Below are 22,360 nucleotides of genomic sequence, written 5' to 3' on the forward strand. Positions count from 1 at the left end.
TGCATATCCTTCATTTTCCCTATTTATCCTATTTCTCAACAATTGCGTTCTTGCACGTTGAGAAGCAGTGGGTCTATTTAAGCGAGGCATTTCTAGTAATTATATACACGACTTAATAAAGTATTTATAAATATATATATTAAATATTTCGAATTTATTATTTATTGAACCCAGAAACAATACTTAACAGAAAAATAATATTATAAGAATGAGTATTTAAAAAGACTCAAGCTTATAATATTATTTTAAATATCAATATAATTTAATTAATAGTATTAGAAGTATAAGTCTTTATAAAGACTAACACTTGCAGCACTATTAAATAAATACGTATAAATATGTAAAATATGTATGTATAAAAATATATGTAAAAATGTATGTATAAAATATGTATGTATAAAAATATATGTAAAAAATGTATGTATAAAATATGTATGTATAAAAATATATAAATTATTCTTTTAAAAAGTATAATTCTTATATTTATATAAATTTATAGAATTTGTATAATGGATTTAAATTAACTGTGAAAAAAGCGAAATAATATTAAGTTAAGAAAAAGTCTATATAAAGACTTAAGCTTAAATTATTATTATTAGAACCAACCTAACTAAATGAATAGTATTATAAGTGCAAGTCTTTAAAAAGACTTAAACTTTTAGTACTATTAAGATTATATACGCTGAGTACGTATATGAATAAAAATATAAGAGTAAGCTTTTAAAAATGCTTATATTTCTATTAATGGGAAAATTTATAGAATATATTAAGATTAAATGTGAAAAAATAAATAATAATAAGTTAAGAAGTCTTTAAAAAGACTTAAGTCTTAAATTATTATTATTTCAATATAGTATAATTATATAGTATAATATTATAGTTAGTATTAATAGTATTAAAAGTGCAAGTCTTTAAAAAGACTTAAACTTTTAGTACTATTAAGTTTATATACGCTGAATACGTATATGGATAAAAATATAAGAATAAGCCTTTAAAAAGGCTCAGTTCTTATATTAATATGGGTAGAAAAGCGTGGGCGATATTAGGATGAAGAAAAAACAATACAAATTTGATACTTAGCAATGAGCGCAGCGACGAGACAGCAGCGGGCCAAACGGCAGCGACGTCAATCGAAGCAGCAACAGCACTCACGACCGCGTTGTAATTTAAATTTTACGTTAATTTATGCAACTTTTTATTCAAAAATGTAAACTTTACGTTAAAAATTGAGCTTAACACTTATGGGTTGGCAAGAAAACGTGAGGAGCTTGAAAAATCAATTAAAAATCGCACTTGGCTCTAAATAGATGTTGTAATACAAAAATTTAGTCTTCGACTGACTCCCTTCTTTATTCTTTTCTTTTACTATTTACTTTTTCAAGAAAAGCGCGGGAAAGCACCGTAAGCTAAGAGCGAGTTCTACCATTTAGATTTAACATTCTCTAAGAGCAATGCTCTTATTAAAATTTCATTCTATTTAACACTAGATCAATATATATTGAATTATTGAAGAGTACCTGAGAAAAGCCAAATAGCCATAACATATGATTAATAGCGCCTGCCAGCTCATAAGAAAAACAAACTTTAAGTTTATAGAATTTAACTTTTCTCTTACCAAAAGAAACTAGGAACCAAGAAACATATAATTTACTATAGTAAAATAAGATAAATAAAAGGTCAGAAAGAAAAAATGGCACATATTCATAATATTATGTTTGTTCAAAAACTGAGTTTCTCTCTTTATAAAGAGTGGGCATCAATTTCTATTTTCAAAGTGTCAACAGAGACATCCTTCTCTCTCTAACATTCACCTGCCACGCACTTGAAAAAATCGTGGAAAAGCGCTCTAAGAGAGAGAGAAGCTGAGAGCGAGATTTAACACTAAAATTCTTTTCAGCACTTGTAAAAAACGTGAAAAAGCGCCCTAAGAAAGAGAAGCTAAGAGCGAGATTTAACACTAAAATTCTTTGCAACACTAGATCAATATATATTGAATTATTGAGAAGTGGGAAAGAAAAGCAAAACAACATATGATTTCATTTATTTATTAGAACATTGATCAGCGCAGGATAAATTTTACTCCGATTTACCATTGCTCTGATCGAAATTATATTATAAGATAATATCTAAACATATATTTATGTATGTAAATGACGATTGAAGCATTTATGCAGTTTTGAATTGTAAGCGTCTGCCAGAAAGTCGCTTCACCGATCTATTACGTTATCGACTATCTCTGACGTCATTGAACATGCTACCTGTAATGTGATGGAGTGATTCAGCCAAGTTTTTTCACTCGATTGATATTTACTGCACAGTTTCCTTTTCGTACACATCTCAATAGGGTATTGTCATTTGTGGGCGTTTAAGTGAACTTAACCAAAATATTTTCGGCATATCAATAGAAATTGGCAAAGCAAATTATATAATCCAAACTAATTACTCTACGTATAACGGGTATAATAACTAAATATTTACTTATTTATGGGCATGGCATTTTTGCGGCTTGTGGGCGTTAGAGTGAGCATGGCAAAAAGTAGTTTGGCAAATAGAAATTTACAACAACACATTTTTTTCAAAACTGTGGGCGTGAAAGTATTGGGCGATTTGTGGGCGTAAATTTTTTGCACACCGATAGGAATTTACAAAAGAAACACAAAACTGAACAAATATCATAACATTATTCAAAAGTGTGGGCGTGGCAGTGTCGTTCGGTTTGTGGGCGTTAGAGTGGGCGTGGCAAAAAGTTTTTCTGCAAATCGATAGAAATTCACACGACTAATAATAAAATGAAAAAATATCATAACATTTTTGAAAAGTGTGGGCGTGGCAGTTTCGGCCGGTTTGTGGGCGTTGGAGTGGGCGTGGCAAAAAGTTTTTCTGCAAATCGATAGAAATTCACAAGACTAATAATAAAATGAAAAAATATCATAACATTTTTGAAAAGTGTGGGCGTGGCAGTTTCGGCCGGTTTGTGGGCGTTAGAGTGGGCGTGGCAAAAAGTTTTTCTGCAAATCGATAGAAATTCACAAGACTAATAATAAAATGAAAAAATATCATAACATTTTTGAAAAGTGTGGGCGTGGCAGTTTTGGGCGGTTTGTGGGCGTTAGAGTGGGCGTGGCAACATGAATCGACAAACTTGCGCTGCGTCTATGTCTCTGGAGTGTGCATGCCTAATCTCAACTTTCTAGCTTTAAGAGTTCCTGAGATCTCGACGTTCATACGGACAGACAGACGGACAGACGGACGGACAGACGGACGGACAGACGGACGGACAGACGGACGGACAGACGGACATGGCCAGATCGACTCGGCTATTGATCCTGATCAAGAATATATATACTTTATATGGTCGGAAACGCTTCCTTCTGCCTGTTACATACTTTTCAACGAATCTAGTATACCCTTTTACTCTACGAGTAACGGGTATAAAAAGCAATCTAATCATTGAAATCATTATTTGGTAAGATTATTTGAAATTGGAAATTACATTCCAGAAAATAGCTTCCCTTTATTTATAACTTTTAGTTTATCTGGCCATAAAAAAACTTTTTGATATTTAAAAATGCAAACACTAAATAAACCATTTATATCGGTTTTTCATCAATTGCCAGTCTGAAAAGCGGAGTTTGTGAGAAGTGTGATCGCTAATAAAGGTCCTTGATTGTCCTGTGGATTTGTCCGCTTTCACCTTTGTGCGTGATTTTAGCATGCCCCAAATGAACAAAGGCATAGTGGGAAACCACGTTTTGTTTGTGTTTATTGCTTTAAACATAAGACTTGTTCCAGTTAATATATTTCTCCACTTTGTGTACCACTTTGTGCTGCAAGTCTACGATTTTTCGCAAAGGGAGATGCTCGAAATTCCATTAGGGAAGGAACTAAATAGTCGAATCCTTTAACCTGGTGGCGAAACCGCCTGCCGAATGCCAGCAGCTTGAATTCCTGCAGGAGACGCACACACAATTTCCGAGCATTTCCATTCATTTTTAAAGAAACTGGGGAAAGGAAGCTGGTTTCACGTGCCTCGCAACTGGCAACTGGCAAATGGCAGCTCGTCCTTGTCACAGGAGCAGCCAAGACATTCAGACCTCCATGCGGCTCCATCATCCTTGTTGCTTGACAAATAATTGTGTTAGCGACACAAATCACTGCAAAGTGGGCTTAATTTGTTCGCAAACTACTTCGCACGAAAGTGCACGGAACGAAAATCTGTACTTTGGCTGTTATGTTCTTTATTTATGACATTATGACAAAGTTCCTATCACATGTTTCTCGTGTTCTAGTATTTTATAAAAGAACCCCAAATAATTTTTCTTTTACAATGAAAAAAAAACGATGTTGAATTAATTTTTTTTTGCCGTGTAAGTGCGAGAGGTAGGACAGACCTATTCCGGCTTTGTTCTGGGCTTAGTTTCATTCGGTTTAGCGATTTTGAACTTGTTCAGGTTGCGCTCACAGGCATTAGAGGAGTGCATGCGCTTGAAGCCCGCTGTGCGGAAGACCTGGCCACACTTGCTGCAGTTGTGTGACCAGGCGTGGTGACCAGTCTCGCGTTGATGCTTGTACATGGCGCGCCTGAAGAGATGGAGGAATGGGCGACATTAATGGAATGTATTCTGGAACTCAAGTTGATCGTGGATATCAATTTTCGATCTCAATAATAATTCTAGCTCTGCTAGTCTACTTCATAAGATTATCGAGAAAAGACGCTCACAAATTAAACCTATTATAAGTTACTATTAAAACAAGAGAGAACGCTATAGTCAAGTTCCCCGACTATCTGAGTATTTGTAGTTCCTGAGATCTCGACGTTCATACGGACGGACAGTCGGACGGACAGACGGACATGGCCAAATCGACTCGGCTATTGATCCTGATCAAGAATATATATACTTTATATGATCGGAAACGCTTCCTTCTGCCTGTTACATACTTTTCAACAAATCTAGTATACCCTTTTACTCTACGAGTAACGGGTATAACTAACGCTGGATTCGGGATATTCTTTTCTTCCTTATGAGCAAACCTTAAAGTATCTACACTTACTATCTATAAAACTGAATACTGAGTGCAATATAGTTACCATTGATTTTGAAAATTGCTCTTTGGCAGCTTTGTAGGTATATAGATATTAATAAACTTGAAAAACTCACCGCGAATCAAAGTTTAGCTTGCAGCTCTCCATCGGGCACGTATAGACCCGAAATGGCGGGTGAGGACCCATCATCAATGGGTTAACACCAAGAAAGGGTGTGCGAAAAGGTGTTGGGTTAAACGACTGTAACTGGCCCGAAAACGGGGCGGAGTTTATGATATGATTGTAGTACTGGTTTGATATGGCATTGAAGTGTTCGGCCCAGTTAAAATCCAAGCTCGGCACAGAGTTGGGAAAAGCGCTTAAAGTTGAAGAAAAGTCCCAGTTTGCGGTAAAACCCTGATTGGTATTGGTATTGGTCGTCGAACTTGGCTGTGGCACCGCTTCATTTGGCTCGACCCCTTCGACTTTGATGTTTACGGGGTCTGCGATCTCGGAGTCCTCCTCCATTGGGTCCGCCTTCTTGTCCGCCTTTTTGTCCACCTTCTTGTCCACCTTCTTGTCCGCCTTCTTGTCCGCCACCTTTTCGGTCATCTTGTCCGTCCCATTGTTCGCCATCTTATCCGCCATCTTATCCGCTATCTTATCCATCTTCCTGTCCGCCACCTTGTCGATCATCTTGTCCGCCACATTCTTCGCCTTCTTATCCGCAATCTTGTCCGCAATCTTGTCCGTAACCTTGTCCGCTATCTTGGCCATCGACTGCACATCCAACTGCTCCCCTGACTGGCCTTCATCTTTGTCGGTCGGCGTTTGGGAAATGCCACCGACTTGAAGGGCGAATTCAGATGCTAATTTGGCTGCAGTGGCGGCGGTTGGAGGACGACCACGTCGTGGCTTGCCGTTATGGCTGAACTCATGGGTAGCCGCGTCCGCGTTGTATCTGGACATCAAAGGCTGGTTGTTGCGCAGCTCGATGTTGTGGCGCACCACAATGGGCAGTCGATTACTGGATAGCCAGGAGTCGTTCTCCAGCTGCTCTCGCGACTGATTGGCCACTTGACGATACGAGAAGTGGCGGCGATTAACCGAAAAGTTGGAAAGCTTCAGCTCAGTTGGCTCCACCGGACGCTCGTACTCGGGCAAACTCGGATGACGCTTCCTGGCAGCTACAGGCAGATGCAGAGTATATCAGGAAAGTTCCGAATAATAAACAACTATGATACGACTGAAATTATCAACTACTTGTATCAACAACTTTTGAGAGCTGTTTTGCTGAGCGGAATGTCACAGGACTACTACTACTACTATAATATTTTGGATGTAGTGCGTTCCATATTTATAAAAAAAACATACCTTCGTAACGCTCGTAAAAATCGCGTCGCTTATTGTTGTAACGATTCGAAAACATGCTTTGCATCATTTTAATTGATTAAATATTTTTTCGGAAATAATAATGAGGAATTGCACGAGAGAAGTAGGAATTGCACGCAATGAACAGATTGAATAAGGAATTTTCAGAACGCAAGTCACTCTGTTTTGACAGATGCCGTAGGAAAAGGAATCGGCCAACTGTGATCGATAGTTGCAATGCTTTTCTACGTCTTACCGATTAAGTTTTCTAAATAAGAATGTTAAAAATGAGCTTTACCTGGCCTAGAATATTAAGGTTGGAGACACTAGAGCCCGTATCTGTATGTTGAATATACATTGTAAATATGATAACATGTTTCGCTGAAATATTATTTGGGGTAACCATAATCGTAAGGAAAACAGGGGAGAACGGTAAAGGCGACAACCATGATACTCGTTACTTTCTTCTCCTGCGATTCCAACTAGCAATTCTACAGTTTCGTAAACATTTGCTCAGCATGGCAGCAGTTCATCTTTCTCTTATCTTCTTAGTTCGACTTTATGGGAATTACCAATTTATATCTTAAAAGGTATGAGTTAAGCATTAAAAGCATAGCTTGGTCAATCATCCTCAGTCAGGGGATGTTGAAATACGCGTTTTCTCAGAACTAGTAAGAATTTCAAATAGAATTTAAATCATTAATAGCCAAATAATCCCAACTGACAGAGATAACATTTATATACATTCTATTTAAAAAAACTGTTCAAATATTATGCCCTTTACTCGATTAAATAATAGTGCTGCTTGTGCCCAACACCTATTTTTGTTGCATTAATCAATTGTTAGTTTTTGAAAACAATATTGAGTACTATGATAACAGAAAAAATCCATCTCAGCACTTGTGACTACTCTCGGTGCCTACTTCTGTTGCATAAATCAATTGGCAATTTTTTAAAACAATATTGAGTACTATAATAACACATAAAATCCATCTCAGCACTTCTGACTACGCTTGGTGCCAAACAGCGCAAATATTGGCGTTCGAGTGCATTCATGAATGTATTCACGAATACCTGGGCGACGCGCTGAAGATACCTCTAAAAAAAAAAAATCCCACCACCCTTTGACCTTTTTTCGCATTTTCACTGCTTCTTTTTTCGCACATTTTTCAGCGCCAACAATTTTATTTGCGCTCCTCGTTTTTGGGTGACGACATTTATTTGCATATCATTGCGTGTGTGTGTGTGTTTGTGTGCAAGTGTGTGTGCGAGTGTGTGTGCGAGTGTGTGGGTGGCTGGGAAGCATCGTACACATTAAGTTCTTTTTGTTTTTGCGGATTTTTGGCCTCGTTTTTGGGTTTTTGGCAGTCCCCGACCACAAAACAGGTCGAAGTATTTTTTAATCAGCAGCCCCACACAATTTTTGGAAAGCCCCGAGATCCTGGGATAGGCATTTCCCTTGATTACACCCTGTCCACCCAACTCAGCGCCCACATCGATTTTGATTTAGAGAATGCAACACTCCCTGCTCCCCAAATGCACTACAAAACACTGTGGTTCCCAAGTGAAAATTAAATGGATTGCTGGCGTTATATAAACATTATTAAAGAGGGAAATGGAACCTAGTCTTAGATGTTCGTTTATTTAATCGCTTCTTCTTTATGGAACTGCCATTTCGAATGGTGTCTGATTTGCGGTCCGCTCGTTTTTTGCAGTATTTCGGTGGCCATTGTCATCGCCGCTCTGGCAGGACCCCAGTGGCTCTTTACGGAGGAGAAGCTGCCCAATGCCAACTACAATGGGACGGCCAACTTCAAGGCCCTGGACGATGGCGCCTACATCACCAAGTACACTAAGTCCAGTCTCTGGATATTGTGCACCACTCTGCCAGGTGAGTTAGTCGCTGTGCAGCCACAGCCACATTACTCGACAGCTTCTGCGCCACCAGCAAATGAAGACAAATATGACATGCATGGGACCAGTGACCAGTCCAGACTGGTGGCGTCGTTGTGTTCTTTTATTTGGCCAGGTGCTGCTCTCTTTGCCGCCCCAACGAGGAACAATGACCTTTGGGCTTATTCGGCTTTAATAACTGCGGGTCAGCGGCTGTGGCAGTGGCAGTGGCAGCCTGAGGGCTCCGGATTTGACCAAATTAAACTGCAGTCAGGCGGGTGGTCAGCCAATCAATCAGTCAGTCAGTCACTTAATTAAGGCCCCCACTGACAGCTGTCCCTTTTATTGTATTTTCCGGTGAAGATTAATCGGATCGGAGGAATTGTGGGCGTGTTTGCAATGGCTGCCTGCAATGCTATGCAGCTGGAAAATAATAATTACCTTTATGACTTAAATCGACGGGTGAAAATATTTGTAATTATTCACAACACTAAGACCATTTACGTACTTCGCTGGCAACCATCATTTTAAATTCACAACCCAAATCAATTTAAATTTTATCGTTTCTTAAGCAAGCTTATCAAATAATATTTGTTTTTTCGAATTAAAAACCTTAAGCTAATTGGAATACAATTAATATTTTCGACAAATAATCAAGCACTTATTAGTACAATTACAGTAATTAGCAGTATTGATTTTGCCATTTTATAAGAATTTATAGGTGACTTATGTATGAAGCAAGAACCAATCAAAAAGTAATACGTGCACTTTTTGGAATAACAAAAAAGTACTAACACTCCAGAATGTTTGTTTGCATTGGTTTATTTTTCGATATTTTTGTTGATTTTCCTATGCGTCGTCAACAAATGGAAAGCAAACGAACGTGGGGCCACGTGGGCTTGGAGAGGCTCCCCTCTTGGAGGCCCCTTTTAGTGGCCCCTCTTGGAGGGCAGGTTGCCGCCGAGCGACAGGATCAGCTCCAGCAGGTGGGTGCGCATTGCTGCGATTTGGTCCACGGCGATGAGCAGCGAACTGGTGGCGTATCCACACCGGGCCACATAGTCCGCCACGTGATCGGTCATGCACATCAGGTGGATGCCGGAGGCGGGGTCGCGACTGGCGCCATCCTTGCCAGCAGCTTGGCGCTCCTGCTGGAGGCAGCGACCCGTGACCAGGGCGAACTTCCAGGCTTCGAGGGGCGCTCGTAGAGTTTCCGACACCGAGGCGGCCAACAGCGAGTGGCAGTTGTCCAACGAATCGTAGTGGTAGACCTTGCTGTCCGGCCGCGAAACCACCAGTAGAGACCAGTGTCCGTGGGGTCTGGGGAGTTAAGGTCAAAGTGGTTGTCAATGCCATTCAATGTTTTGTAATATATAAACGCTGAGGTAGTGCGCAGCAAATGTGGGTTAAGGTACAGCTAAAACGAATAGTTTGATTTAATTATTAGTTTTTATGGGTTAGGGCTTATCTGGGGTACATTTTGTATAGCAGTTAGAAGAATTCTCTCAAAGGTATGTAATAGGCAGAAGGAAGTGCTTCTGACCCCATGTATTCTTGAGTCTTCTAGCCGAGTCGATCTGGACAAGTCCGTCTATCTGTCCGTCCGTATGTCCGTATGCCCGTATGTCCGTATGTCAAGATCCATGAGCTCAAAACTAGGCTTGTGCATGCAAAACGAAGTAACCTACCTCGGGTGGGTGGAGAGCGGCACCAAGATGAACTGTTTCTCGTTGAGGCGGCGCTCGCGCACCATGGCCCACAGCTGCCGCATGCTCATGTGGCGCAGTCGGGCGGCCAGGGCAGGATTCAGGAAGTGCAGATCCGACTCGGAGCGGTACCGGCGGTGCTGGAGGTAGGCGTAGTAGAAGGCCACCAGCCGCTCGTTGATGCCCTCGTGAGCGGACTGGAGCAGCTGGACATCCGCGTGGCGCAGCGAGATGTCCATGAAGTGCAGCGCCACCAGACTGGGCTGCACCGCCTGATGCGGTCCATCCCCGCTGCCCCGCTCCAGTGCCAACGAGGTGCTCGTTTCGGAGTCCCTGATCCTGTTCCTGTTCTTGCCATTGCTCTTGGCCTTGCCCTTTCCCTTTGGCTTGGCCTTCACTCTGGGCTTCTTGTCCTGGAGCGGCTCCTGGTTCTTAGTTCTAAGCAGCTTATTGGCCACCAGCATTCTGACTTGGACAATCCTCGGCAATGTGGTATATTTTTATTTATTTTTCGACTAGTGTATGTACATTTAAGTTTGGAATGGTTTACCAACGAGTGCTACGTGTTACACATAGTAAATATGTACATACATTCTTATGTAGCTCAAATTCTATTTCAAAGAGTACAAAATAAAAGGGGACGTCCCATGCACTATGGGAAATTTGACCACTTTTTCTGGCCTAAATTAATAACTCCAGAACGGGAAGAGATAGTTAGATTGGGTTTTTTGTATTGGGTTACACTAGTCCATATCTTTAATGGTAACAAAATATTTAGTTTTTTTTTTGCATTAATTTGCACAAGACCGTATCTATACGTACCTCAAAAACTGTTTTATTTATTTTCATAAAGCTTTTCTCTAATTTTGCATGCTTTTTCTTATCTTAGCAAAAACAGCTGATTTCGTGATTTGGAAAAGTAGGGTTAAGTCTAAAGTCTATAATTTCTCTAAAAATCGGAATAAAAGTATCTTTAAATTACAATAATCTGAACAAGAATTAACTAAGCTACAGCATGAGGTATATTTCATTGGTGGAATCTGCTGGACTCACTTTAAATCTCTTTTCAAAGTTAAGTCAATATCAACAAAAATGCTTTTGTATGGCAACTTACATTTTTACTAAATTACGGGTACAGCACTAGATTTTTTTCTATTTAAGGTGGCAAACACTTAATAGGAAGCCCACTGATTCAAATACTTTTTACAGAATGGGAATTAACGCTTTGGTTCCAAACATATTATAACTTTTGTAAAGGAGGAAAAACTTACATAGCAGATAGTTGTTTTTTGTACGAGCAACAGCTGTTCTCAACAGCTGATTTCTTTGTTGTGGTGCCATCTATTAAAATTTCTAGTATGCAGCACTAAAGATTGGTCAATTATGAATGCGTACACTTAATATTATTGTACTATTCCGACTTTCAGAAAATGGGTTTTAGCCAGAAAAAGGGGTCAAATTTCCCAAGCACATATCCCGCTCATAATAACGACATTTCTCTTTGTTTAGACAAATTTTGAAGCGCTGTCAAAGCTAATGCGGTTTCATATCCAACAATTTAACTTTACCTTGTGCTCAAAACTGCATTTATGTATAATCTGTGTCTGCAAAGGATTTCGCTAGTTTGCTATACAACAAATCGCTTGCAACCGATAATCGAACTTTTAGTGGTGATACAATTACTTTTAGATAGATCCATTTGTTAACAAGAATCATAACTTTGTTAGTGTTAACAGAGCCAGATTTTCCGGCAAAGGAAGTAAACTATTTTTTCTGACTACAACTTTGCAACACTGGCAAGTTGAGCTTCTTTTCATTTAACAAGAATACAAACACTCGCCCTTGCAACTTGTTTTTTTGTCGATAAATATGTTGAGAAAGCCCATTAAAAAGTACTCCCTTGGAAGATTTTATATTAATCATATTACATTACTGTTTGTTTTTAGGCCTGGACGCTGAATCGTACAACTGCGTTAAGATTGACTACTTTTCCAATGAGGGCTACCAGCCGGATCCGCACGACTCAACTGCGGCAATACCCTGTAAGTAGCAAAGTATCATCCAAGAATTATTTGGTATTCGTATGCCCGTGACTGGTGCCATAGAGGCTTTTTTTAGATTTGTTAAAAGTATGTAATAGGTAAAATAATGTTTTTCCGACCCTATAAAGAAGAAGACCCTAGAAGAAGACCAAGAAGAAGATCACTAAAGAAGTCGATCTAGCTATGTCCGTCCGTCCGTCCGTCCGTATAAGGAATTGGAACATGTTGCTGCTTAATTAATTGAGTGCGGGGTATCTAATAGTCGCGGCACTCGACTATAGCGGTTTTGAATGAATTTTATATTTGGTTTTCGGTTAGAGTCGAGATAATTAAAAAGAGCCAACCAAATTTTTGCACACAGTGTCATGTTACGTGCGATTTTTAGTTGGATTCGCGTATCCCGATAATTGGGAGAACTAACAGAAATAACAAGGCCGCTTCATAATAAAGCCACAGTGGTTTTTGATTTCTCAGCTTATTTGTGCCGGTAGTTGCGTCGTGTACAATTGCAATTATAAGGCTGTTCGCTTGATGAGTCCATCTTTACTGACGCGTTTAAATACCCAACTAAGCCTTAATGGGCTTAACTGGCATTCGGCATTTGGCAGTTAACCAGGTGAATGCCTTCCCCATTCCCCCCGCTCACTTCCTTTCCCTCGAATGACTGGGCCAAATCGAAATTGATTTATTGTTGTTAGTTGGCCCACAAACGCACATGCACATAATACAACTTTAGTTGGATGAATTTTAATTAAAAGCCTTTGGCCTCCATCGGCAAACTTTTGTCCCTGTGATTTGTGGTCTTGCCGAGAACAGGAAGTAGTGTGTAATTGGACTCAGGCGATGACAATAGCTGAACATTTTCAATATCCATTATAAGATTTTCACATACGAGTATGAACTAGCCCAAAAACACATTAAACTGCCAACCGCCCTCTGCCGAAAATACCAATATCCACGGCCGGTTGAAATTCCATTAATTTTCACACAATTGGCCATCGATTTGAAACATTCCCATTAATTTTGTTTTGTTCCAGCGGTCAGAACTAATTTCAAACTGGCCTCGGGTGACAATTTCGAAAATAAAACTATTAAACAGTCGGCCAAAAATGGATGTTGTGAGTGTGAGTGCGGCTTTTTTCGCAAGTCCTGTCTTTGCCTCTACGTGTTTTTGTTTAGCCGCAGGATATTTTCTCACTCGCTGACAGGTCAAAGTGAAAACAAAGAAGGACGCAAAGTTGAAAAGTCAGAAGCATAGGCCAGACTATAGTGGAGTTTCTTGTAGTAAAAGGAACGAAAAACATGGGGACAATGTTTAAAATTATTAAAAAACACTATTGAAAATAAAATATAAATAAATAAATAAATAAAAATGTAATGCATGGAATTTTCAAAGTATATGTTAGCAGAAAGAGGTGTTGAAGATTATAAGTGGTCATATTTAGATATATGTTTACTTCAACCTTATAACATTTATTTTTACAGATACGGTCACCAAGTCGTGTCCTATTTTCCTGGCTGCTGGTGTATTTCTGGTGATCAGCTTCATAGTTTTCCTAATCCCCACGTGCTCGCATCAGAACAACCTGTATTACTTCAGCGCGGGAATTCTCTTCATTGTCAGCGGTGAGTTTGTTAGATTCCAATTTAAAAAAATAATAATAATACTATTTGAAACCGAAATGGCGGCATTATCTCCTGTAGGGCTGGTGATGCTGATAGGATTGATTGCCTATATATCAATCCTGAAGGCGGAAATCGGCTCGAAGTTGAGGCCCCGGTCCACCCTTCAACCAGCCCTCATCAAGGTCTCCTATGGGCAGAGCTTCTTCCTCTTCGTCTTTGGATTCATTGTCACGGAGTTCGTTGGGGTCCTGAACATATTCCTCTTCATCAACTTGCAGGAGGTCAGCTACTACAGTGTGAGTACTTGAGCTAAGCTGTAGGAATCCAATAACTATCAGGTTCATAAAGGTTGTTTTTACTGTAAAAGTACTTTCATGTTATTTATATTTTATATAATTTTATTTCATAGTTAAGCATTTTGTCAATGGCTCCCTTTTAAAGTGGCGCTTGTGACAATCATCTTTGCCCTTAGTAAGAGCCCACCTCGTGACTCGTAATTCTCGCGCTCGACTGCAGAAACCTTTCAGCTTAAATGCAAGCGACGCCGGATGAGTCCTCCGGGATTAGCTGCATCTTCTCCTGCGCTCTCTGTGTGATTCACATGCTCTTTTTTCCATATGTACATTTCCCTCCAGCGCTTGCCCTGCTTTAGTGTGGCGAACATCCACGCCAAGTTCAAGGAGGGCCAGCATCCGTTGAGTGATTCCTACAAGCGGTACAAGCAGCCCGGCACCACCACAGCCAGCCAGGAAGGACTTAGTAGTGCGGGTCAGGGTCACCAGGTACTGGGTCACCATCCGCCGCACAACCCGCAGCCGGCGGCACAGCCACCGCACGGAATCCTGAGGAGTGGAAATTCCCGACTCCACCAGGTCCACGATGCGGGACGTGGACACCCTGGAATTCCCGGCCAGATTGGCCATCCCGGACAGACGCAAACCCTTCCAGGAGCATGTCGCAAGCATCCGAATGCCGGATCGAATTTAAATCTCTATCTGCATAATGACCTGGATAGGCGGTAAGGAATTAGCACTTTATATAGTATATTTTATATACTTTGTTATATTACAAAAAGGAGAGAACCCGATAGCTGGGTGCTTCGACTACCAGATACCCATTACTTGACTAAATGCTACTGTTTTAGCGACTGTTTTTGAGATTGCACACAAGTTTCATGAAGAACCTAGCAGATCTGGAGATGTTCGTCCGACTGTCTGTCCGTCCGTCCGTCCGTCCATCTGTCCGTCCGTATGAACGTTGCGCAAAGACCATTAGTTACCAATTCTGTTTTAAAATATTATAAATATATGTTTTTTTTCTTAAAGCCATTATTAAACTATTGAATCGTTTTTTTCAGTTTTTACTTCGAAAAGCCAGCTGTGTCCAAGTGTAATCTGCACTCGCGCAGCTTCGCCAAGTCGCTGAATGAGCTCTGCACGGATACGTACGTGTCCTCCACCCACGTTCCTGCCCCACTGCCAGCTCCCCCTGCCCCCTCCGTTGCCAACCCACTGCCTGCGCCCGCCCTCTTCGCCGACCTGCCTCAGGAATTTCCACTCACACGATCCATCTCTACCGCTACGGAAATATATCCAGCTGCAACTTCGGCTGCAGCGCCGCCCTCCGCCCAAATGAAACGGAAGCAGCAGCGGAACATGGCCACCAACACGAACACGAAGATCTCCAACAATCCCCCCACCCAAAACAATCCCCACTCGCAGTTCGAGGATCAGTCGCGCCTTTGTGGCCTGAAGCGGGGCCTCCGGAAGACCAAGGACGAGCTCTTCCAGGAGTTCTGTCGCCGAGCTGGAATGCGCAGCAAGCCAAAGAACATCTACTACATCAGTGGCGGGGATGAGGCGGAGGAGGAGGAGCAGGAGCAGGAGGACCAGGCCAAGCGGGAGGAGGCCCCGGACGTTTCGCATCGCGATGACGACGATGACGCGGATGGCGATGATCACGGTTTCAGGCAGTTCAACCGCATGGAGGAGGATCATCTCTATGTGGTGGGAGGTGAGGTTTTATTGTTTTAGTTCAATGAGTTAGTGCTGCAAGAAAACATATCGTTAAGACATCATTTGCATTCCAGACCACGCCCAATTGGTGGTGCCGCGTCGCACGTCCATGTGCGTGGACTCCATGGGAAAGCCGCTGCGCAGACTGAACTCGAACCTGTCCCTGCACACGGATCTCAGTTTCCCGGCAGCGGGTGGGTATCCGGGCGTGCGAATGTCGCTGCCACAGCCGGCTGATCTTGGCCAGAGTCGCACCTTGCCGCGCTGCTTCCTGCGGCAGTCGTCCGATTCGCTGGCCTCCCAGGGCTTTCCATTGGACTCCAGTCAGCAGAGGTTCTCCCAGCTGATGCTGAACCAGCCCCAGAACCGCTTCGTGTCCTCCACGTTGACGTTGCCCCAGGTGGTGGCGCCCAAGACCCCAAGTCAGGTGCAGTGGCCCACGGCGATTCCCTCGTCGCCGTCGAACTACTCGAATGGCTATCAACAGCATCCGCAGCCCATTTACCCAGCTCCGCAGCTGCCAACGGCGGCTAGTGGAGCACCTGGGCCATCGGCATCGGCTCCGGTCTCCGGACCACCGAAATTCCAGCGCGGCTACGCATTCGACGATCAGCAGCGTAGGTCCAGTTTCGTGAGCGATGCCTTCGACCTGGACGAGATCGAGCGGGAGCGACGACGATCCCATGCCAGTCTGTTTGGTATGGGCCAGGTGAGGGATCCCTACGACCTCATCAATGGCACCGCCGTCTAAGATACCCACATACTCGTAATCAACAATGCCAAAGAAACGAAGAGCTAGCATTTTTTTTCGGAAGTAAGGTGACAAAAGTATAAATATATGTCTATTGCAAAAGTAAACTATTTGAAGATTATATACAATATATAGATGGTCCCAGCAGGTCCTAACAAATTGATAAACTAAGCGCACAATTAGGCCACAAAAGTTCTATCAAAAATATACACAAGTGAAATCAGTAGTCAAATTCGAAATAGGTCTTTAAAATTAATAAATGCGCACAATTTTGGCCAAAAAAAAACACGAGTTTTATTGATATCTTATCCTTACAAGTGCTGTTAAGGATATTGCTTAAAAAAAATGGTTTCAACTATTGACAGTAATTCTAATGATACAATTTAATGTCGATTATGAGATACACAACAAACAAACATACGGATACGGACTCTATAGGATGAGTTTTGGTCACCTATGCAACCCCATTTGGAATGTGATCAATTTTCACATATTTATCAGGTTGTTTCACAGGTTTATGCGCTTCCAGAACGCCTGGCTGTAAGAAACCTCCGTGCTAGATTCCGCCTTTCGCCGTCGACCCCCATCCGCCACGGCGCTCGTGACCAAATCCTCGAAAGCTTCGCCCGGCGATCTTCCCGTTCCCGGCAACGTGCTCTGCGAAGAGCTGGAAGTGGAGACGTCCAAATGATGAAGGGCTGGCTCGTTTTCGCTGATTGTGTGCAGAGTGGGCGCCGTGTGGGGCCGCTTCGGGAGCACCAAGTGCTCACCCAGTCCCGGTGCCGATGCTGCGGTGGGTGCACTTACAGGTCTCCCTGGTTTCCCGGGCGCGGCTGGTTTCACTGCCTCTGCGCCGCCGAAGAGCATCTGCATCCTGGCCATGGATTGCTGGAACTTTGTGCTGTGCGATCTGCCGGCCGCCATGGAGGGCAACTCGATGCTGGAACTGCTGCTGCTGCTGTCCAGCAGTGGTATCGGTGCTCGCAGGCCGAGGGCGTCTTTGGCCCGTTGGAGGAGCACGTTCATCTCACCATTGCTGCTTACATCGGGCGCCGTATTGGTTGGCAGACGGTCCACTTTCGGCGGCTTGATCGGATTCACTGCTTCAGGAATCTGCAATGGCAGGTCTGCTAGCCAATTCTTCCGAACGGCTTGCTTCTCCTTCTGTTCCTTCTGCTCCTCCTTCCTGACTGGCATTATCTTGTCCAGCACTTTGTTCCTCGCTTCGGTGATGGCATTCGTAAAGGGATAGCTGTCCTGTTCGTGGCCCTCGTCCAGTTCCGATAGCCACAGCGGCGACGATCCCTTGGAGTCCAAGATGCCACCGGGTATAGCTCCCTGGCTGTGCAGTTCCTCCAGTTGGGCCAGACTAGCTGCATCCTCCTTGCGAACACGTCGATGCCAATCTCGGAAGCCGTCCATGGTGCGATGCATCTGCTCTCGTTCCCTTAGGCAGCTGGCGCGGATCCTCCGGGTCTTCGAGGCATCCTCCTGGCACTTGTGGGCGGTTGTCTTCGACTTGGTCTTCTCCAGGTAGCTGAGGAAACTGTGCTCCAGCAGATCGCTCTCCTGCTCCAACTGCAGCATGCGGCTTCTGAAGGAAATGAAAACATTAATACAATATTTTGTTGTATTATTTAGATAACTATTACAACTCACTTGGCACTCAGTAGAGCCTCCTCGAAGCTCGGTCCTTCTGGGAATTTGCTTTTGGACGGTTTCAGAGGTGTTACTCTTGGAGGCAGGGGTGTTATCGTGTTGGTGGCCACCGAGTGCATTGAGGGCTTCGGAGGAATAGAAGATTGAGAAGGTGCTGGGGGAGCTGCCGTTTCATCAGATGGCGGAAGTGGCAGTGATGCATTGGAGGGCAGAACACTGGGCGCAGGTGGTGACGGGTCCCGAGGAGCAGGCACAGATAAAGTAGCAGGATCTCTGGAAGCAGCACACAGATATGACCAAACACGGGCTAAAAGATTTGGAAAATGAAAACTCACTGGGTTCTATTTTCAGCTGGATGCAGATCCCTGGATGCGGGGCCTGTTCGGGATGTGGAAACGTTGGTATCGCCGGCTGCAGGATGTACAATGTCAGTTTCTGCAGGAACACTACTCGGGGGAACAGGTCTGCTCGCTTGTTTCGGGGGATCACCGTAGATCCGTGCCACTGGGACCAGAGCAACAGGGTGTTCTGTGTCCCCGAGGAAGTGGGCAGAAAGTCGTGGCGGCACAGGCACAGGCACGAAGGCGCCTGCAACTGGAACTCCAACTGGCGGAGCCAGTGCCAACAGTGCCAGGCCAGGATATGTGTGCTGTTCCACATGGGGCTTACCTGCATCCTTGACAGGAAGCACCCCATCAACGGCATGCTGAGCCGGAGCCGGTGCCGGAGCTGGAGCCGGAGCTGGAGCCGGAGTGCAGATGCCACTGGAAATGGGCGTGGGCGACATCGCCGTGTTCCAGTTGCCAGGTGCGGAGCCCCCACCAGCTCCATCCGCCCACATGGGCATGATGCGAGCCGCCTGCTCCGCCGCCAGCTCCGTCTGCTGGATCTTCTCCGCCAGCTGCTGGTGGTGTGACTCGTAGTGCTCCAGCAGCCGGAAAATCTTCTGCACCAGGTCGCGCGCCTCCGCCGAAGATTGCGAGTCCCGCTCCACGCGCTTGCACAGCGTCTGTAATTCGTGATAAATGGTTTAAGGTTCATCTGCAACGTTTTGTTTGATAGTGGATTGTAATCCTCGCGAGACTCACCCGCCAGGAGTTCTGCCGCCTGCCGAGCCGGAGCATCTCGGCCTGGTGTCGCAGCTTCACCTGGAAGAGTTCGTCCAGGCGCTCCTTCTGCAGCTCCAGCGCCTTGTTCAAGGAGAGCTCCACCCGCTCGAGGAACACCTGGCCACTGGAGCTGTGCAGCATCTCGTGGATCCACTGCTCGTAGGACTTCGGCGAGGATTCCTTGCTTAAACTGGCCTGATTCCCAGCATCCTTCAGGAGCTTTTGCTCCGTCTGGGTGATGACACTTTCCCTGTGCGCCGACCTCCTCGATGTTTGGGTGGCTCTACTTGCAGTGGGTACCGTGCTCTCCGTTTGGACGGAGGTTTCCCTCTTTTCCGGCGGCCGCCTTTCCCTTTGCCGCTTCTTCTCCTCCAGCTGCTCCAGTTTCTGGCCCTCCTGCAGGCCCATGAAGTGACCGTGGGCAAAGCCCTCGCGGTAGCCCAACTTGAAGCCCTTGTGCATGCCCACAGAGTGCTCCTGCTCCATGGAAAGATTCAGCACGTTACCGAGCAACTGCACACAGCCGCACACGTCCCCCATCAGGGTCTCCAATCGCTCCATGGACACGTACATCCGGCCCTGCGGCTGACGGCTCTTTTTCTGGACCATGTCGAGGGACTGCCGGATCACGGCCAGGCTGGCCAGTTGTTCAGTGTGAAGACGGGGCAGCTGAGGAATGGCCACGTCCAGGGCTGGCACTTGAATGGGTCCCAAGTCGGAGTGGACGACATCTTCCTGGTGCCTGCCACTGGTGACCTCCTGCTCCTCTTCCCTGTCCCCGGTGGCTATTTTGATGATCGTCTGGGCGGGATTGAAGGCTTGGCCAGCCTTCAGAAGACGCTCCCTTTCGCGCAGCTCCCTCTTCAATAGGTCCTCGAATTTGGCCGAGGATATCACCTCGACGGGTGGGGCACAGGACTTGGCCAAATGGCGGAGGTTCTTCATCAACTGATTCAGCTGCTGCTCCACGGAATGCAGAGATTGCGAGACACGACCGCCCACAAAGACACTCCGCCCATCTGCGCCCAGAATCAGCTCGTGCTCCTCCGCCTGATACAGACCAGTGGTGTCCACCTCGGGACGAGCTTCCACGCAGGCGGAGGGCTCCGTCTGACAGCCGGTGTCTTGCAGCGACACAGGAACCGGCTGTTCCACCTCCTGCTCGAGCACAGTCCTCCTGATCTCCACCAGCGTTCGCATTACAGCCATCAGCAAGCACTGCGTCTGCCCAGCCAGATCCTCCTCGTAGTGGGCCTCCGCCAGCTGTCCAAATTCCGGATCGGCCAACGCCCCCTCCTCTCCGAGGATGGCGGCCACGACCTTCTGCAGTTCGTCCGGCTGGAATCGGAACTCCGGCCGACTCCTGAAGTCGGGCAGCTTGCTGCGATGCGGCGTCTCGCTGCAGAAGACCGACAGTGTGAAGTGGCAGTTCTGGGAGTGCAGGAACTCCGCCACCAGCGTGTGGAGCACCATCGCCAGTGGCGAGAGGAGCAGGGCGTGGGAGTGGGCCATCTGGACGCCAGCGGCTTTGCTCAAGAGCTGGCCTGGAAGAGGTGGACATGTGGTTAGATGGCGTTCATAAATGATCTTTGAAGATTAATATATCATTGGCAATTACTAAGATTGGCAAACCCACCGAGAGCCGTGTTATTGAAGCAGTGGATGAGCTCCACCCGCAGGTGCGAGTGCATCTCCCGGGCAATCCCCTCCTGGTCCAGCCACTGGCGGAACTTCACCTCGAACTCCTGCTCCGACATCGCGGCCAGCTCCTCCAGCTGTTGCCTCAGCCGCTCGGCCCTGGCATCGGAGTCGTCCTGCTCCTCAATCCGCTCCTGAGGCGGAGGCACGTGCTTTCTGGGAGGTCTTCCTGTGCGAGATCCGACTGCTCCCACGCCCGCCGCGTATGATGATCCCCGCGAGACTGAAAGGGAATTGTGATTACCAATGAATATTAAGATCGTAAGGGGTTATTGTACTGAGCATTTTAGTTTTTATGATTATCTTGCAAGTTTTTGTTTGGCTTTATTGTTTATGTGTAGTTTTATGCATTTGAATGTTGTAGTCAAAGTAAAACTTTGTTTCTTTCTACTTATAGTAATAATAATAGTAATAATGAAAAAACAACTACTAAAGGCCCACCTCCAGTTACATTCGCCGATCCGGGTCTGCCCAGTCCGGCTGCCTGGAGTCGCTCCTTGGACTGCGGCATCCTCCGCTTGGCGGGATCGCCCTCGGCGCTGATCCTGCGATTATGCTGGCGCACTCGCTGTGCCGCCGCTGCCGCAGCCGCTGTGGCATGATCCCGCTTCAGCTGCTCCTCCCGCTCCCGCTTGGCGGCCTCATGCTTCCGCTCCCGCTCGCAGGGCATTCCGATGCCGCCCACATCCCGCTGCTTCGCCCGGAACGATACCGTGGTCGTGCTCGCCGGCAGCTGGCGGATCTTCATGCCGGCAGGGACTGGAGGATCGGATGGCGTGCGTATGTTCGTATAGACCTTCTGACCAACGCGTGCATTCGCCGCGTTCGAGTAACTGAAGTTTCCAGGTGAGACGAGCGCTAGACACTCACCACTCACCACCACCACCGGCGAAATGTGACAGGTGCGACGAGGCCTGCCCCGCCACCTGGAGAACGGGCGAAATAAGGGAGGAGGTCGGGTCGATCGACGGGGGTTGGTCCTCCACGGCCTGTGTTTATTGTCGTAGAGCGTAGCGTAGAGTGCTCTTTTAAAGTTAAGTAAATACATACGAGTATATGGCAACTGAGTTCTAAGAAATTATATTCAGAACAAAAGCTTTTCTGCTATCAGTATTTGTTCATTGCTCGCTATAGCGGCGGCAGTTTGCGCTTTTAAATATTTCATTTGCTTTAATTTAAATACGAGCCCATCAGCAAAGAAGATTATTTCCTGTGCAAGCGGAATAGTGTATTTTCACTCTAATAATTTGAATTTAAATTCAAAACAGCGCCGCCAAAAAGTTGCCAGTTGACTATCGATAGATCATTGTCTGCCAAGCAGCTGCCTGCTAAAGCACCTAAGCTGCCCTGGCGGGGGAACTGAAACATACGTTTCATGCGCTGGAAAGTAAGGAAATAAGAAAAAGAAATCATTGCGCACATCTGCTGTTTGGCAATGCGATTTTATTGAATAAATGTAATAATTTG

At 45.1% G+C, this 22,360-nt stretch overlaps 5 protein-coding genes across 7 annotated transcripts; 2 read left to right on the forward strand and 3 right to left on the reverse strand.

Annotated features, from left to right (window-relative positions):
* Positions 1-4,266: 4,266 nt before the first annotated feature.
* Positions 4,267-6,577, reverse strand: LOC122623528. The gene is made up of 3 exons (XM_043802734.1): positions 6,398-6,577; positions 5,160-6,210; positions 4,267-4,581 (listed from the first exon to the last, which is right to left on the reverse strand). The coding sequence occupies exons 1-3, from the start codon at positions 6,462-6,464 to the stop codon at positions 4,392-4,394; spliced, it is 1,308 nt and encodes a 435-aa protein (XP_043658669.1). The 5' UTR covers positions 6,465-6,577; the 3' UTR covers positions 4,267-4,391.
* A 350-nt stretch (positions 6,578-6,927) lies between these two features.
* On the forward strand, positions 6,928-13,969 carry LOC122624299 (voltage-dependent calcium channel gamma-5 subunit). The gene is made up of 5 exons (XM_043803792.1): positions 6,928-6,984; positions 8,110-8,285; positions 11,940-12,035; positions 13,521-13,661; positions 13,740-13,969. The coding sequence occupies exons 1-5, from the start codon at positions 6,956-6,958 to the stop codon at positions 13,967-13,969; spliced, it is 672 nt and encodes a 223-aa protein (XP_043659727.1). The 5' UTR covers positions 6,928-6,955.
* LOC122623529 (sentrin-specific protease 8) lies at positions 9,094-10,563 on the reverse strand. Its single transcript, XM_043802735.1, has 2 exons — positions 9,976-10,563; positions 9,094-9,607 (listed from the first exon to the last, which is right to left on the reverse strand). Exons 1-2 carry the CDS (start codon positions 10,455-10,457, stop codon positions 9,217-9,219), a joined length of 873 nt encoding a protein of 290 aa, XP_043658670.1. The 5' UTR covers positions 10,458-10,563; the 3' UTR covers positions 9,094-9,216.
* A 224-nt stretch (positions 13,970-14,193) lies between the features above and the next one.
* LOC122623527 lies at positions 14,194-16,595 on the forward strand. Its single transcript, XM_043802733.1, is given in 4 exon segments — positions 14,194-14,268; positions 14,270-14,679; positions 15,019-15,674; positions 15,751-16,595. Coding segments are annotated over 4 exon segments (1,818 nt in total). The 3' UTR covers positions 16,428-16,595.
* Positions 16,596-16,795: 200 nt separating this feature from the next.
* On the reverse strand, positions 16,796-21,906 carry LOC122623626. Of its 3 annotated transcripts, none has more exons than XM_043802885.1 (7): positions 21,335-21,906; positions 20,832-21,116; positions 19,175-20,739; positions 18,422-19,095; positions 18,087-18,359; positions 17,235-18,021; positions 16,796-17,094 (listed from the first exon to the last, which is right to left on the reverse strand). In XM_043802885.1, exons 1-7 carry the CDS (start codon positions 21,639-21,641, stop codon positions 16,984-16,986), a joined length of 4,002 nt encoding a protein of 1,333 aa, XP_043658820.1. In that variant the 5' UTR covers positions 21,642-21,906; the 3' UTR covers positions 16,796-16,983. The 3 variants fall into 3 exon arrangements, with proteins under 3 accessions (XP_043658820.1, XP_043658821.1, XP_043658819.1); XM_043802886.1 differs by having other exon boundaries at positions 16,796-18,021; positions 18,422-18,497; positions 18,756-19,095; positions 21,335-21,904; XM_043802884.1 differs by having other exon boundaries at positions 16,796-18,021; positions 21,335-21,905.
* Between the last annotated feature and the right edge of the window lie 454 nt (positions 21,907-22,360).

This window comes from Drosophila teissieri, chromosome X (genome assembly GCF_016746235.2).
Source record: "Drosophila teissieri strain GT53w chromosome X, Prin_Dtei_1.1, whole genome shotgun sequence".
Taxonomy (NCBI): domain Eukaryota; kingdom Metazoa; phylum Arthropoda; class Insecta; order Diptera; family Drosophilidae; genus Drosophila; species Drosophila teissieri.

Bases quoted from the DNA above. Each gene is read 5' to 3' on its own strand.
- LOC122623528 (XM_043802734.1), bottom strand. From the start codon at position 6,464: ATGATGCAAAGCATGTTTTCGAATCGTTACAACAATAAGCGACGCGAT. The intron at 6,211-6,397 runs GTATGTTTTTTT...ATCTGCCTGTAG, and splicing joins TTTTTACGAGCGTTACGAAG to CTGCCAGGAAGCGTCATCCG. The intron at 4,582-5,159 runs GTGAGTTTTTCA...CCATCTCTTCAG, and splicing joins AAGCTAAACTTTGATTCGCG to GCGCGCCATGTACAAGCATC.
- LOC122624299 (XM_043803792.1), top strand. From the start codon at position 6,956: ATGGGAATTACCAATTTATATCTTAAAAG. The intron at 8,286-11,939 runs GTGAGTTAGTCG...GTTTGTTTTTAG, and splicing joins ATTGTGCACCACTCTGCCAG to GCCTGGACGCTGAATCGTAC. The intron at 13,662-13,739 runs GTGAGTTTGTTA...TATCTCCTGTAG, and splicing joins AATTCTCTTCATTGTCAGCG to GGCTGGTGATGCTGATAGGA.
- LOC122623529 (XM_043802735.1), bottom strand. From the start codon at position 10,457: ATGCTGGTGGCCAATAAGCTGCTTAGAACTAAGAACCAGGAGCCGCTC. The intron at 9,608-9,975 runs GTAGGTTACTTC...TTAACTCCCCAG, and splicing joins CCGCTCTCCACCCACCCGAG to ACCCCACGGACACTGGTCTC.
- LOC122623626 (XM_043802884.1), bottom strand. From the start codon at position 21,641: ATGAAGATCCGCCAGCTGCCGGCGAGCACGACCACGGTATCGTTCCGG. The intron at 18,360-18,421 runs GTGAGTTTTCAT...TGCTGCTTCCAG, and splicing joins CCAGCTGAAAATAGAACCCA to AGATCCTGCTACTTTATCTG. The intron at 18,022-18,086 runs GTGAGTTGTAAT...CATTTCCTTCAG, and splicing joins GAGGCTCTACTGAGTGCCAA to AAGCCGCATGCTGCAGTTGG.